Genomic DNA, 14775 nt, shown 5'->3' with positions numbered 1-14775 from the left:
ATAGAAGTAAGGAGGCATATTTCTTTGTTCTGGACTCTGATATTTTATATGTTAAGTTTATAGTTAAAATGAAATTTTTTCTCTTGTTGGCTTAGTTTAAGTGAATTTGAAATAGGAATAGTTCAACACTTTGGTAATTTTTGTATCTTAATTCAACCAGCTAAAGCAAGTTGTTCTCTTAGTAGACTCTAAGAGGAATTACTGTGGAAAAGAGTGTGAAAGACTTTGCAGGATTTAAGGGGGAATAAAATAGCCAACAGCAGTTCTGTCTTGGTAACTGATAGTTTTCCTACGAAATACTTTTGTCTTTAGGGGCATGGTCCAAATCCCTCTTGATATTTTAGGAAAGAAGTGATTTATAAATTGAAGTGCTGTTGAAAGGAAAAGTGGATGACAGTATCAAATTTATTGTCTTTTGCTACTTCATGTAAATAAACATACCAAAAATGGCTAATATATAATTTCAAAAGTAAGATAGTTGTTGATGAAGCTGTTTTGATTTCCTCTTGAATCTCAAGGTTCATATCTTGTCATATTTTAACTGGTCATGTCTTCTAAATCATGGATTCTAACCTTTCTTTATATTTTTAATTCTGTCATGAAACTGTAAAACAGTTTACCTTTTGTAGTTCATTGTCTCTCAGATTTCAATCACTTGGAACATACATTCAGGTATTTTGTTCTGATTCCCATTTGTACTATCATACAATTGACATAATATTTTTATTTAAATCCAGTCATTTGTTCACTTAAATGTACTTTTAAAAGGAGCAGTATTACTGTTATTGGAAACCCACATTACTTGCCAAAATAGAGGGTAGCCTCATAAATAAATACACTGAAACAATAATAAAAAGTATCAAATACAAGCCAGCTACTGTAAGTTCTTAACATGTGGCTTGCCCTTTCTGTTAATGAAGAAAGTTAGAAAATGCTGGCATAATATTAAAGACATAATATCAAAGACTGGTAATTTCTTCTATATTTTAATCAAAAGATTAAAATGCTGACAGTGTGATATGGTGTTATTCTATATCCACCTACCACCTAAAAGTGTCTTCTGTAATACTACTTGAGGAAATACTAATGTTAACAGATATTCCTACCTGCTCTTTTATAAATGGAGCTGACTCAAATCACTGCCAAATTCTAAGGAAGTGTATAATTTTGTTATAGGTTCATAAAGTAGATCCCAACTTTGGGATTTATACAACTCTGACTTTTTCATTTGACTTTCCTTCTTTTTGTCTTTCCCTTCTTCCCCTGTCACACTTATTAATAAATAATCACATATTTAGTGTGTGTATTAAAGGCTGCTTTTGGAGTTATTTGGTTTTGAATCACTCTCTAAAACTTAATGTGAATAGAAATGTTCAGGAAATTAAGAATGCTTTAACATGTTTCTTAATTCACATAAGATAGATGACTTTTTTTTAAGTTGCACACTTTTTTTCATGAACAGTTTGGTCTTTGTGTTTTATTTCATTTTCAAAAGTAGTCATGGATCTTCTGTATATAATTTGTCATGTAAATCTTAGGAGCTTCACTTTGTTTTAGAAATTTGATATGTTTTTTGGGCAGAGTACCTATCTGATAGAATATCACATATTAAAACCTTTGTTTTGTTTGGCTTGTTGATTTTTATATTTAGTGACAAACTGATGAAAAATTTTATTTAATAGTGTTTTTAAAAAATGTAGTAATTGGAAATAATAATGTTAAAGAAGTTCAGTAATTTGAATGGTGATGTTAGACCACTTTCATTTATGCTTACTATTATGTTATTCCTACCCCTTTATTCCTGTGACCAAAAACCTAGCTGTAGATTACTCATATTATTTTTTTCCATGTCCTTAGTATTTTCTTCCAAACATTAAAGTGAATCTTCAGGTACAATTAATATTTTGAAATCTCTTTTAATTCACATCTTCTGCATTAAATTTCTGCTTTTTCTGTTTGTTTTAAAATTATCTTTTGCCTCTTCCTAACCAGGCTTTATTTCCCTGCTTCTTTGATGTCTCTTAATTTCATTCCATTTTTTGGGGGTATGTATTTTTTTTTCCTTTTGAAAAATAATTTCCACAAATCTTTATGCTTTGCTTACTTATCAGTGAATTTTACAAGCCAAGAAGTTTTTAGTACCTTGTAATTTTTAGTCCTTGACTTTTTCTTACTTGAGTAAGACCTGTGAAACTAAGTCATAAGTCTATTAAGTGTTAACAGCCTGAATTTTTAAGTTGAACAAGAGAATTTTATCTTGAACTTTAATGAGACCCAGCTTAAGAGGCCATGTTTTTCATTAGGCAGAAGTGTTATCTCTTTAAATGCACCTCTTGACAATTGATACTTTCTTTTTTACGAATCTAAATGTAAGGCCTGCAATGTCTGGTTAATACTTAGGTTTAAAGTAAATTGTTCTCAGCCATAAGACTAGTAAGTAGTGTATCATGGACATACAGGATTTTACCAACTCTGTAGTTTAAAGTAGAAGTTATTTGTAGCATGGTTAGATCCTATGTCATAATTATTTTTTCCCAAGTATTAAAGGGAAATTCTGATACTATGTTCCCCATTTCCTGTTTTTCAGAAAATGCTCCTCAGATTCCAGTGGCTACTCCACAGGTCTCTCCTAACACAGTGAAACGTGCTGGACCTCGATTGTTGTTGATTCCAGTGCAGCAGGGTTCTCCTACTCTTAGACCTGTCCCAAACACACAACTTCAGGGACATCGGATGGTCTTGCAGCCTGTTAGGAGCCCAAGTGGAATGAACCTGTTCAGGCACCCTAATGGGCAGATTGTCCAGCTCCTCCCTTTGCATCAGCTTCGCGGCTCTAATACCCAGCCCAACTTACAGCCTGTCATGTTTCGGAACCCAGGTATAAAATTAGAGATATTTCTTATAAGTTTCTCTTTTCTTGAATCATTTGGTCATATGGTATGTTAATACACCAGGATTGGTCTTCTTAGTGTCTTGGAATCACCTGTTAGAAAAGAAATGCATACTTTGGAAGTCTTGATTTGGGCAGTGGTGATTTAAAATGTTCTTTTTCTTACCAGGATCTGTGATGGGAATCCGGTTACCCACTCCTTCCAAACCTTCAGAGACTCCACCGTCTTCTGCTTCGTCCTCCTCTTTCTCTGTTATGAATCCTGTAATTCAGGCTGTTGGGTCTTCTCCAGCAATGAATGTTATCACTCAGGCACCATCATTGCTTTCTTCTGGACCTAGTTTTGTGTCTCAGTCTGGTACATTGACTCTGAGGATTTCCCCTCCTGAACCACAAAACTTTGCAAGCAAAACAGGCTCTGAAACCAAAATAACCTATAGTTCAGGAGGGCAGCCTGTTGGTACAGCCAGTCTTATTCCTCTCCAGTCTGGTAGTTTTGCCTTGTTGCAGCTCCCAGGACAAAAGCCTGTTCCCAGCTCCATTCTTCAGCATGTTGCTTCACTTCAGATGAAAAGAGAATCTCAGAATGCAGACCAGAAAGATGAAACAAGCTTTTTAAAACGAGAACAGGAAACTAAGAAGGCCCTACAGTCAGGAGGAGAAGCTATGGACCCTGAGGCTAATATAATAAAGCAAAACTCAGGAGCTACTGTTTCAGAAGAAACTCTGAATGATTCTTTGGAAGATGGGGGTGATCATTTAGATGAAGAATCCCTTACAGAAGAAGGTCCTGCAACTGTTAAACCTTCTCAGCATGCCTATAGCACTGGCTCACACACAGGTGAAGACTATAAAAATGTTGATGAAGAGTATGGGATTAGGAATCATAACAGTTCCAAAGAAAAGCTGACTGTTCTGGAAGTTAAGACCATTTCTGGAAGAGCCAGTAATATGACAGTCCAAAGTGTGAGTAATGTGCAGCTTAAAAAACTTGATGTGAAAGTGGAACAGCAGAAAGGCTTAGACAATCCAGGGGAAAAATCAAATGAATTTCCAATTATCTGTAAAGAAGAAAGTAAACTTGAATTTTCAGGGAGCAGAGTTGTGGAGCAGCAATCTAATCCAAAGCCAGAGGCCAAGGAGAAGGGATGTGGAGATTCTCTGGAGAAGGACAGCATTAGGGAGAGGTGGAGAAAACACCTAAAGGGCCCTTTGACCCAGAAATGTGTTAGAACTTCACAAGAATGCAAGAAAGAGACAGATGAGCGGTTAATTAAAGAAACAGAAACTTGTCAGGAACATTCAGATGTGTTTCAACAAGAACACGGCATCTCTGATTTACTTGGAAAAAGTGGAACTACTGAGAATGCCAGAATTTTAAAAACTGAATGTGATTCTTGGAGTAGGATTTCTAGTCCTGCAGCCTTCTCCATTGTTCCTAGGAGAGCTACCAAAGGGAGCAGAGGGGAAGGACGTTTTCAAGGTCACTTACTGCTATCAGGAGAACAGATAAAACCAAAGCAAGAGAAGAAGGGTGGGAGAAGCAGTGCTGACTTCACTGTTTTGGATTTGGAAGAGGATGATGAGGAAGATGAGAATGAGAAAACCGATGATTCTATTGATGAGATTGTGGATGTTGTTTCTGACTACCAGAGTGAGGAGGTTGATGATGTAGAAAAGGTGGTGAGCCCATTTTTGTTATGACTGAAATCTCAAGAATTTAAATGATTCATTAGAGACAGTAGTTTTTCCAGAAGATCACTAAGACCTGATACATTGATTTGGATGCCTAGGTTTAGATCATGATTAAATGACTTTGTAGTTTTTGGGCTGTGTCAGTCAGGTAACATTTATTGAGCTTATATTGAGCTTTGAGGCTTGTCTGATATTATAGGAAGGCTGACTTAAGCCTTAGGGGGATAGATGCTTGAGAGTCCCTATCAAATTAGGTTTTTTTAAAGAAAAAGTCTGAAACCACTACTCCCATTCAGTCTCAGTTTCTTTGACATTTTGTATGTGAAGTGATTGTAGCTTATCTGGTAGATATATATAAGAAACAGGGAATAGGCAGCCTTAGAACTGGAAGATAATTTATCTATCTGCATTTATAGAGATGTTTTTCTTTTTGGAGAGAAACGAAAAATACTATTTAATATTTTAATGTAACCCTGCCTAAAGTTGTTTTTAATCATCTCCTAAAATTAAATAGTGTCTGGAATTTGTATTCTGAACTTTGGTCATCTTCCTTTGTAATTTGACCTTTCTAATTTATATTTTTATTTTTCTGAAGCCATCTTTTAGACTTTTATTTAGGGTTGTATTTGCTGAACTAAGTAACTGAGAGTCAGATATGATATAGGGCAGGAGTTGGGCAAACTTTTTTTGTAAAGGGCCAGATTGTAAATATTTTAGACTTTGCAGGCTAGATGACTTGCTCTTGCAACTACTCAATTGCTATTGTAGAGTGAAAGCAGCCATAAGCAATAGTAAGTGAATGAGTGTGGCTGTGTTCCAGTAAAACTTTATTTACAAAAACAGATGGCAGGCTGTGGTTTGCTGACCCCTGACCTGGGGTCTGATGTAAAACATAAGGAGGTGATAGCCAGCTGCCTGTGGGGTGCCTTGAAATCTAAATTGTGTCCCTCTCTTCAGGAGCAGATAATACAATGATTGTCATGCGTGGCAGTTTTAGAATCTCACTTCCTTGAGATTCATTCATTCTCTGTGTTACCTGGTCCTTCTCTGTTAATGCCTAACTAAATGCCTTACGGAGATAAAATATAGCAAAAAGATTCATATTTTAAACCTCTAAAATGTTTAAATATTCTAACGTTCCCATGTTGGTTATTTCTGTACCTCACCTGTCTCATTTATAAAATGAGGATCTAGCTCTACAGTTGGATGATTCTATACGCATTTGCCTCACATTCTATCTATAACCTAATCCTTTTTGAGGACTTATATCTGTAGGTAGTTTAGGAGTTAGATTGCAGATCTTCTTGCACTTTTTGCAGGGTCTTTCATTGTAAGTCAGCCTAGGTAAGCATCAGACCAAAAACAGTCCAACTTTATTTTAATTTTAGTTAAAAAAATTTTCCATTATGGTTTATTACAGGATATTGAATATAGTTCCCTGTGCTATACAGTAGGACCTTGTTTTTTATCCATTCTATATATAGTTTGCATCTGCTAATCCCAAACTCCCAATCCATCCCTTCCCCACGCCTCCTCCCCCTTGGCAACCACAGGTCAAAAACAGTCCAGCTTTAAAATCAGTGAAAACTATTGCTATCAGTAGAACTGACTTAATGGAACCTTTAGTGTGTCTTAGTCATACAGCGTGGCATTGCTTGAATTTCCTAATAGGGAATCTGACAGGTAGACTGGCCTTTTAAAAGTAAGGGCATTCAAATCTAAATTCTACATTGTATTTATGTGTATGTCTGACACCTATGATAGCTTTATACCTGTGATTAGCATTGTATTGGAATAGTGTAAGGAAAGTTGTGAGTAGCCTTTTTAAGTCTTCCCTGATGAAGTTTATTGGATATTATTTATAAAGCCTGCAATTAAAGCCACGCAGTACACGTTCTTCAGTTTAAATATGGCAAAGCATCTACCTACATTACTATTCAAACCCTTGGGGTTCTGTTGATTTAGCTTCCTAAAGTTAATTTTAATATCCATTGTTTACATTTAATACACATTATTTAGATGATGCTTAAATTGGGGATCATAAATGATGGCTTGCATCATTTATGTCCTTTAGCCTTAGGGAGCCTGTAATTTGGGGTAAGTCGTTTTTCCAGCAAGTTTAAACAAAGAATTAATAAGGTGATTGGGATGCTTCATTTTGAGTTGTGCCTCTCTGGCACAGTACAATTGTAGATAATGTATTCTCTGTTTGGTTTCTGGCATAGTAAACACTACTTTTAAAGGTGGACTTAAAAGTATCTGCATATCCCATAATCCATATAGTCTACTGTTATAATTATACAGTGAGTTTCTGTGGTGGGTGCTCAATAAATGCTTACTGATTGACTCATATTTTGGTATAATAAGCACAAGCCTAGGCTTCTTTTGGTATCTGAAATTCTTCAAAAGCACTCATTCTGTAGGGTTGAGAGACTTAGAAGACTGGGCTATAATCTGTTTCCATATCTGCCTTGAATATGTTTCTGTGGGTGTTTAATATGGGATTAACCATGAAGCACTCTTAAACTAGAATCTGAATTTTTCTTTCTACCTTCTCCCTCACCAAATTCTGTTTTACTGCTATTTAATATTAAGATTTATGCAGCTTTAACATACCTGTACCTGAATTTTGTCCACTAGAAATAACACTGAAGCATCAATACAGCCCTTTGGGGACTCTGTCTCTTCAGTCTAATGATGTCTTTTTAATATATATCTGTGATTTATAATGTAGTTCTTGGTAGTTAGCTCTAACCATATGTTGTCTTTATGACTTAATTCCATTTTATGATTAACAAGTGTAGGATTATCAGTACTCATGGTTTAAGATCAGTGTTTGGCACTGGTTGGCTTTATAAGGGGAGCTTTCAGTTGAAAAGTTTAGGTGTGCTTGCTTCCCAATACTTTATTTACTGTTGAAATGCTGTATTTCAGAATAACTGTGTAGAATACATTGAGGATGATGAAGAGCAGGTGGACATTGAGACTGTAGAAGAGCTCCCGGAGGAAGTTAATGTTGTCCACATGAAGACCACAGCTGCCCATGCACAGACTTTCAAACAGCTGTAAGTTGTTACTTCTCTTTGGATTGTTGTTTTTTGTTGTTGTAGTTTTATGACCATAAGCAAAACTCAATGTTCTATTCAGGAGTTCTGGGTAACTGACATGGTTCCTTTATTTCTCTAGCTTTTTTCTTAGTAGTAGATGAGGAGAGAAGCTGGAATTCAGACGTAATTAACTTGCCTTGTTATTGCTAGGAGGCAGTATATAAATGTGAATAACATATGCTTTTGGAGCCTGATACATTGGTATTAAAATACTGGTTTTGCTAGTTTGTGGCTGTTTAATCTTGGGCAAGTCTGTAATCTCTCTGAATCTTAGAGTCTTTACCTATGAAATGAAGAAAATGCCCCCATTTAAAGTATTAAATGAGATAATGTATGAAATAACTAACATAACTGATACAAGTGGACTATTCAACAAAGATTAGTTCTTTTAAGAATATGGCATTAAATTCTAAATTTGGTTACTTTGCTAGTTGAATAGGTCAATACAGTTAGAAAAATTTTCATAGCTGTTCAGCTGATGAGATGAAAATACAGAGAGCATGATGCCTTAGAAAAAAATGTTCTAAGTAAGCCTTGTATTGATTAGGAACTGGGGTGTGAGAGAAAGAAGGGAAAGAAGGTAAGAGTTGTTATTTTGTGCCAGACATTGTGCTTTTCAACCTGTTAGGTCATCAGCTACCTGAAGTAGCAATGAGTTAAGAAAGAGTAATTCTTCATTCCTAGTGAGAAAGTCTAAGGAGGGCTGTAGGGTAGTATTTTTCTTCACTCCAGGGTTATTTGGAAGGTACTTCAATTGCCTCCTGGTTAAGACTGAAAGAATTTAAATCTCTTAAAAACTTACTTAGACTTAAGTTCAGCAGTATTGCAGGATGTAAGTTGAGTATACTAAAATCGAGTTCCTAAACAATAGCAACAAGCAAAAAAACGTAATTAAAAATACGAAAAAGCTGTTTGGGATTATTAACACAAGTTGTGCAAGACTTTTATAAAATGTTATTGAAAGACATTGAAGAAGAATTCAATAGGGACTTCCCTGGTGGTGCATTGGTTAAGAATCCACCTGCAAGTGCAGGGGACACAGGTTCAGTCCCTCTTCCGGGAAGATCCCACATGCTGCGGAGCAACTAAGCCCCTGCACCGCAACTACTGAAGTCCGTGCTCCACAATAAGAGAAGCCACAGCAAGGAAGAGTAGCCCCCACTCACCGCAACTAGAGAAAGCCTGCGCACAGCAGCGAAGACCCAACACAGCAATCAATCAACCAATAAAGAAATAAAATTTATTTAAAAAAAAAAAGAAGAATTCAGTAAACAGAGAGATACCATCTTAATGGACTGGAATAATAAAGGGCCAAGAATAACCAACACATAACTGTAAAGGAGCAGATTGTTAAAATTTTAAAAATTTCTGTCAGTGAAAAGGCAATTTCAGACTGTAAGGAAAATATTTGCAATATGTGTTTGACAGAAGATTAGTATCAAGCATATAAAATAATTCTTACGAGTCAGTAAGAAAAAGATCCAGTAGAAAAGTAAGTAATGGATATCATGGGCAACTCACAAAGACTGCCAGTAAACATGCGGATTTGTTCTACCTCACAAGTAATTAGGGAAATGCAAAAAAAATTTTTTTTTAAGATTTTTTTTTTTTTGATGTGGAACATTTTTAAAGTCTTCATTGAGTTTGTTACAATATTGCTTCTGTTTTATGTTTTGGTTTTTTGGCCCCGAGGTATGTGGGATCTTAGCTCCCCAACCAGGGGTCGAACCTCCACCCCTGGCATTGGAAGGCGAAGTGGGAAATGCAGATGAAACCACAGTGACTTTACCAATTTATACCCATAAGATTGGTATAAATCGAGATTTCTGATAGTACTGTTGTCTAGGTGTGGAGCAATGGGAAGTATAAGTTACACTGCAGGTGGGAGTATAAGTTATAACCACTTTGGAGAGCAGTATGACATGACTACAGTTGAAGATGTGCATGCATTTCTTCCATCCAGCAGTTCCACTCCTAGGTATACATCCTAGAAAGGCTCACACACATGTACAGGGGGTCATGTGTGGGATTGTCCATTGCAGCCATTGTGAAAATTTGCCATTGTGAAAATTTGGATACAACCTAAATAACTACTAACATTCTAAAACAAATTTTGAAAAATTCAACAGTTTGGAATACTATATAGCAGTTAAAATGATTGAACTAGATGTATCAACATATCTCACATGCAGTGCTGAATGAGACAAATCAGTTGAAGAAAGATACACTACGTATAAGTTTAAAATGCTACATAATATCTTCTGTTTAGGGATGAATCAGTACATCCTAGGAGAGTAAAACTGTAAAGATGTGCATGGTAAACTCAGTTTGCGAGCATTTACTTACGAGAAGGAAGGAAGGTGATGAATGTGCCCATATTTTGGTGATGTTTTATTTCTCAAGCTTAGTGACAGATACCTGGATGTTGATTGTGTATTTTGTTTGTACAGTTTTATATGTTTGAAATATTTCACAATTGAAAAAAAGTAATTTGCAGTTTTAGGGTCTATTGGGACACTTTTATTTGAGAAAAAAGCATATTGTTGAATAAGTCATATTGCCACTTATCGGACCATGGGGAAAAGAAGCTGCTTACAATTTAGACAATTTGGGATGGTTTGGTTTAATATAGCTATGAAATAGGTATTAGATTACTGAATTTCAATAAGAATTGGAAAATACTGTCTTCATCTAGGTGCCGTACGCATATCACTACAGATGAGAAGGCTGCTGAAAAGAGTCGAAAGGTATTTACAGTATGTTTAATGATAATTACTCATTTAATAAAATTGATAACATTTGTCCTTAGGGTTAAAACAACATTAGCTGTATTAGCTATGCCTTTTTTCAGGGCCATTTTTACCAGTGAGTTAATATAATCAGCTTTTTTCCCCTTAATGAAATTATACTATTAATGCTTTTTTTTCCCTTCTCAGTTGTCTACTGCCCCCCACCCTCAGTTGATAGAATAATTTAGAGGAATTAAAATGGGTATGGAGTTTATGAAAACTGATGTGCTTATTTGAAAACTAATCCTATAATGTAATGATATGACGTGAAACAGGCTAGCATTCTTTCTTATTTAGGCTCCTGATTTTTCTGGTGATCTAAAAAATTAGTTATTATCTGAAGTAATGGCTAGCAATTCAGGGAGCCATGAAATTATAAACCTTCTTTGATTTTCTTAATGTACTCAGTGTAGGATATCATAGTACCATAATTAAGGAAGGTTTTCTCTTTATCCTAACTAACACTAAGAATGGAAGAGAGTGCAGTTGTTTAACCATTTTCCACTTGTTATTCTGTCTTCTTAATTTAAGAGATAAAAATGATGAGATTGGGTTGAGATGGAGGGTGGTATTCAGGTCCTTTGAAAAACTACTGGGTGATTAGTTTGAGTTTGGTTTGATTTGGGGGAGCATATGATACATGTTTGCAGGGCCATAATTATTTTGCATGTATCACAATTTTTATTTTTTCATTGGACATCCTAAAACATTTTTGAGATGTAAGAATTTTCACAGTAGCTATTTACACAGTCCATTGTTTTGTACCATTATTATTACATGCAAATTATTTTTAGTATATTGGTGTATTTAAACTTAGTATTAATTTTAGTTCTATCTGGTTGTATCTTTGATTCTCCCACACTATACTAATGTACAATGAGTTTTTAACTTTAGAAAGACAATGATTTTGTAGAAGAGTTTGGGGGTACTTTCATACCCCATGATATGGTACCACTGTTACTATGATAAAAGTAAACAGTGTCAAGAAAATAAAGGCAATTAGAAACATCAAGGATGGGGGGGACACACATACACAAAACCAAGAAACTGTAAAAGACAGGAAATGTAATTATTACTCACTTGGTATGATTAATATTCATATTGTCATAATAGGTTGGTCACTGTTAATGATTTTTTTAAACTTTTAAAATCCATGAATAAAGTATGTAAGACTTAATTTTCAGTCTTGAAAAGTGAGTAAGTACAAATGACAAGTTGGGAGGTAAAAGAGGGAAGAAGAAATGAAGGGAAGGATATGAGTACTGATATCCTCATTTTACAAAGAGACACTATTGTTGATGAAATGAGAAACGGAGATAGAATTATATTCAAGTTGCAAAGGGATCAATAGAAGAACTAAAATTAATGATATATCTGTATTAGGAAGATGGATGGTGAGATGCAAGAGAGTGGTGAGCTAAATCCTTTTCTGCATAGCAGGAAGTAAATAGGTTGTATTGAAAAATGAAAAGAATAAGCGTATGTTACTATTTTTAACTTAGGATATATATAGAGACTTAAGAACCAGAAAAAGCCACTAAAAGAATCAAAAAGTGGTTGTTTTTGAGGATCCAGTTGTAGGTACAAGATACAGTTGCTTTTCATTATAAGATCTTTACATATTTATATTTTAAATCCTGTATGCGTCTTTTACTTCTTTATAGTAAGTAACTTTAAAAATGGAAGTAGAATAAATAAGAGAGAAAGGAAGCCTAAGGCATCCTGAGGTCAAGAAAGACTTTCCTAAAAAATGCAAAGCCTGAGTTTTAAATGTTAAGTTATGAAGCGGGGGTGGAAGGGGTTAGGTGCAGGCAACAGCCTGTGTAATGGCATGGAGGTGTGGGATTGTAGTGTGTTTAGGAAACTTCTAGCACTTTGGAATGGTTGGAGAGAACAGTGATTTAGGAAGAGAGGCAGTTGACCCTTTCCCAAATTGTAAAGGGTCTTAGAGTATTTACAAAAAAAAATTTTCAACTCGTTTTCCACTAATCAAGATTTTGTTAAAGTTTTCCATACAATTTGTGTCATGAAAACAAGTTTTAATAATAAATTATACAGATGAGCTTTTTTATAGATCCCCTCTCTCAAATTCTCCCTCATTTGAGAACTACTGTAATTTGAGCTGAGAAGTGATACCACATTTGCATGTATTAGAATTTACACTGTTGATTTGGAGGAAGGATAGACTGGTAGTCAGTTGACCAATTGAGAGGCTGTTAAGATACTCCATGCAGAAGATGGTGGGTGTCTGATATAGAGCAGTGCCATTTGGGGTGCAGGAAGAGGGCGAGTACATGTGAAAGATACTTAAGTGGCGATCTTTTGTTTGGACAGGCTACATCAGTTCCTCTAAAACTAAAACCTGATTACTGGAGTGAAAAACTACAGAAAGAAGCGGAGGCTTTTGCTTATTATCGCCGGACACACACTGCCAATGAGCGGCGCCGCCGTGGTGAAATGAGGGATCTCTTTGAGAAATTGAAGATCACGTTGGGGTTACTTCATTCTTCCAAGGTTTCCAAAAGCCTCATTCTTACTAGGGTAAGTGTTATGTGTCAATGACAGACAAGTAAGAGCTTGACTGAAAGAATCTTCTAGAGATATTTATGAGAAAGAGAATGAAGAAGATTGAAATAGAGCTTGTGTTTAACATTTGAAGGTGGACTAATGAATGCCCAATAAATCCCTTAGGAAGAAAAGTCCTTATGTTGAGTCAAAGTAGCTTTTCATTGAAAGTCAGATTCTTAACCAGCAAGTTATTATCCTTCCTTCAAAAAAAGTTAGAAACTCTGGTAAACTCTGTTTACTATGACTTCTTTACACTGGTGTTTTCCGTAGCACTTAGAAAAGTTTATCACGGTGAAAGGCACCACACAACTGCGATTTTGACATACTTCTTAACAGTTGACAGTCACTTTAAAGGAAACTCTGTAGTATTCAAGCTAGCAGAAGTTTTAATTTTGCATGTAGAATATCTAAGGTAATTTTGTTTAAATTGCTTATAAGTAGAAGTTGGAAGAGTAAAAGGCAAGCAGTCATATCCCTCTAGAACAAGGTTATTTCACCCAGATTTTGCTTAGATTAGGAGTTGATTTTTTTTTTTTTTTTTGTGCGGTACACGGGCCTCTCACTGTTGTGGCCTCTCCCGTTGCGGAGCACAGACGCCGGACGTGCAGGCTCAGCGGCCATGGCTCACGGGCCCAGCCACTCCGTGGCATGTGGGATCTTCCCGGACCGGGACACGAACCCGTGTCCCCTGCATCAGCAGGCGGACTGTCAACCACTGCACCACCAGGGAAGCCCCTAGGAGTTGATTTTAAAGTTGATTATTAAGATCTAAGCAGAGTAAAATGTTTTGTTTCTCCTTGCAGTAGGTGGAAATACCTGTTAACCACTCAGTGGTGCTCTTTGTAAATAATCACTTTCCCTAGAAGGATAAGCCAGAAAAATCTCCTGAAGTTTAACAAAAAACAAATTCTGAAACATTAAAAATTGTTTTTTGGGGTTTTTTTTAACTTCTATACTTTATTATTTTTAAAATTTTTATTGGAGTTTAGTTGATTTACGATGTGTTAGTTTCAGGTGTACAGCAAAGTGAACATATGTATACAGATACATATATCCACTCTTTTTTAGATTCTTTTCCCATAGAGGCCATTACAGAGTAGAGTAGAGTTCCCTGTGCTATATATAGTACATCCTTATTAGTTATCTATTTTATATATAGTAGTATGTTTATGTCAATCCCAGTCTCGCAGTTCATCCCTCCTCCTGTTTCCCCCTGGTAATCATAAGCTTTTAAACATTAACAATTGTTTTAAATGGCATTATAAAGTTCTCTAAAATATTAGATAAAAATTTTTTTATTTAAGAAATTGCATAGGCCCCACCTGTTTTTCGGAAAAAGCAAACTGATGGACGTGATATTACTATTTCTTGTCGTAGGCATTCAGCGAAATTCAAGGACTAACAGATCAGGCAGACAAGTTGATAGGACAGAAAAATCTCCTGACTCGCAAACGGAATATTTTGATACGGAAAGTATCATCTCTTTCAGGTGAGATAAGTGAATGATCTCTGATAAAGAGTATAAATATAGCTTTAGTTAGGAAAATCCTTAGTAGATCTTTCAGATACTACTTAGTTTGACGCTTGATTCCCAGAGATAACATGAGAATTATCGTTTGACTGGGTGGGACATTTCTTCTGGATTATAATTACTCTTGCCTTCCATAGTTTAGGGGAATATAGTTAAATCAACTGGATTTCAGTTGACTCTATTTCTCATTATTAC

At 35.6% G+C, this 14775-nt stretch overlaps 1 protein-coding gene across 6 annotated transcripts in view; it reads left to right on the top strand.

Moving 5' to 3' along the window:
• The window catches only part of MGA (MAX dimerization protein MGA), a gene marked incomplete at its 5' end in the record, with an annotated part of 89319 nt that overhangs the window by 70530 nt on the left and 4014 nt on the right, over nucleotides 1–14775 (top strand). For 4 of the 6 annotated variants that reach the window (XM_079698843.1, XM_079698842.1, XM_079698841.1 and 1 more), the window contains 6 exons: nucleotides 2588–2878; nucleotides 3060–4570; nucleotides 7520–7650; nucleotides 10388–10439; nucleotides 12816–13022; nucleotides 14427–14538. In XM_079698843.1, coding sequence (XP_079554969.1) covers nucleotides 2588–2878; nucleotides 3060–4570; nucleotides 7520–7650; nucleotides 10388–10439; nucleotides 12816–13022; nucleotides 14427–14538 — 2304 coding nt within the window. Of the gene's footprint in view, nucleotides 1–2587; nucleotides 2879–3059; nucleotides 4574–7519; nucleotides 7651–10387; nucleotides 10440–12815; nucleotides 13023–14426; nucleotides 14539–14775 lie in introns of all 6 variants that reach the window. The other 2 variants (XM_079698839.1, XM_079698844.1) reach the window with 2 other exon arrangements.

This window comes from Hyperoodon ampullatus (genome assembly GCF_949752795.1).
Source record: "Hyperoodon ampullatus genome assembly, chromosome: 3".
In the NCBI taxonomy this organism is placed as follows: Eukaryota; Metazoa; Chordata; class Mammalia; order Artiodactyla; family Ziphiidae; genus Hyperoodon; species Hyperoodon ampullatus.
The sequence above is the reverse complement of the archived record's forward strand: the minus strand, read 5'-3'. Positions and strand labels throughout refer to the sequence as shown.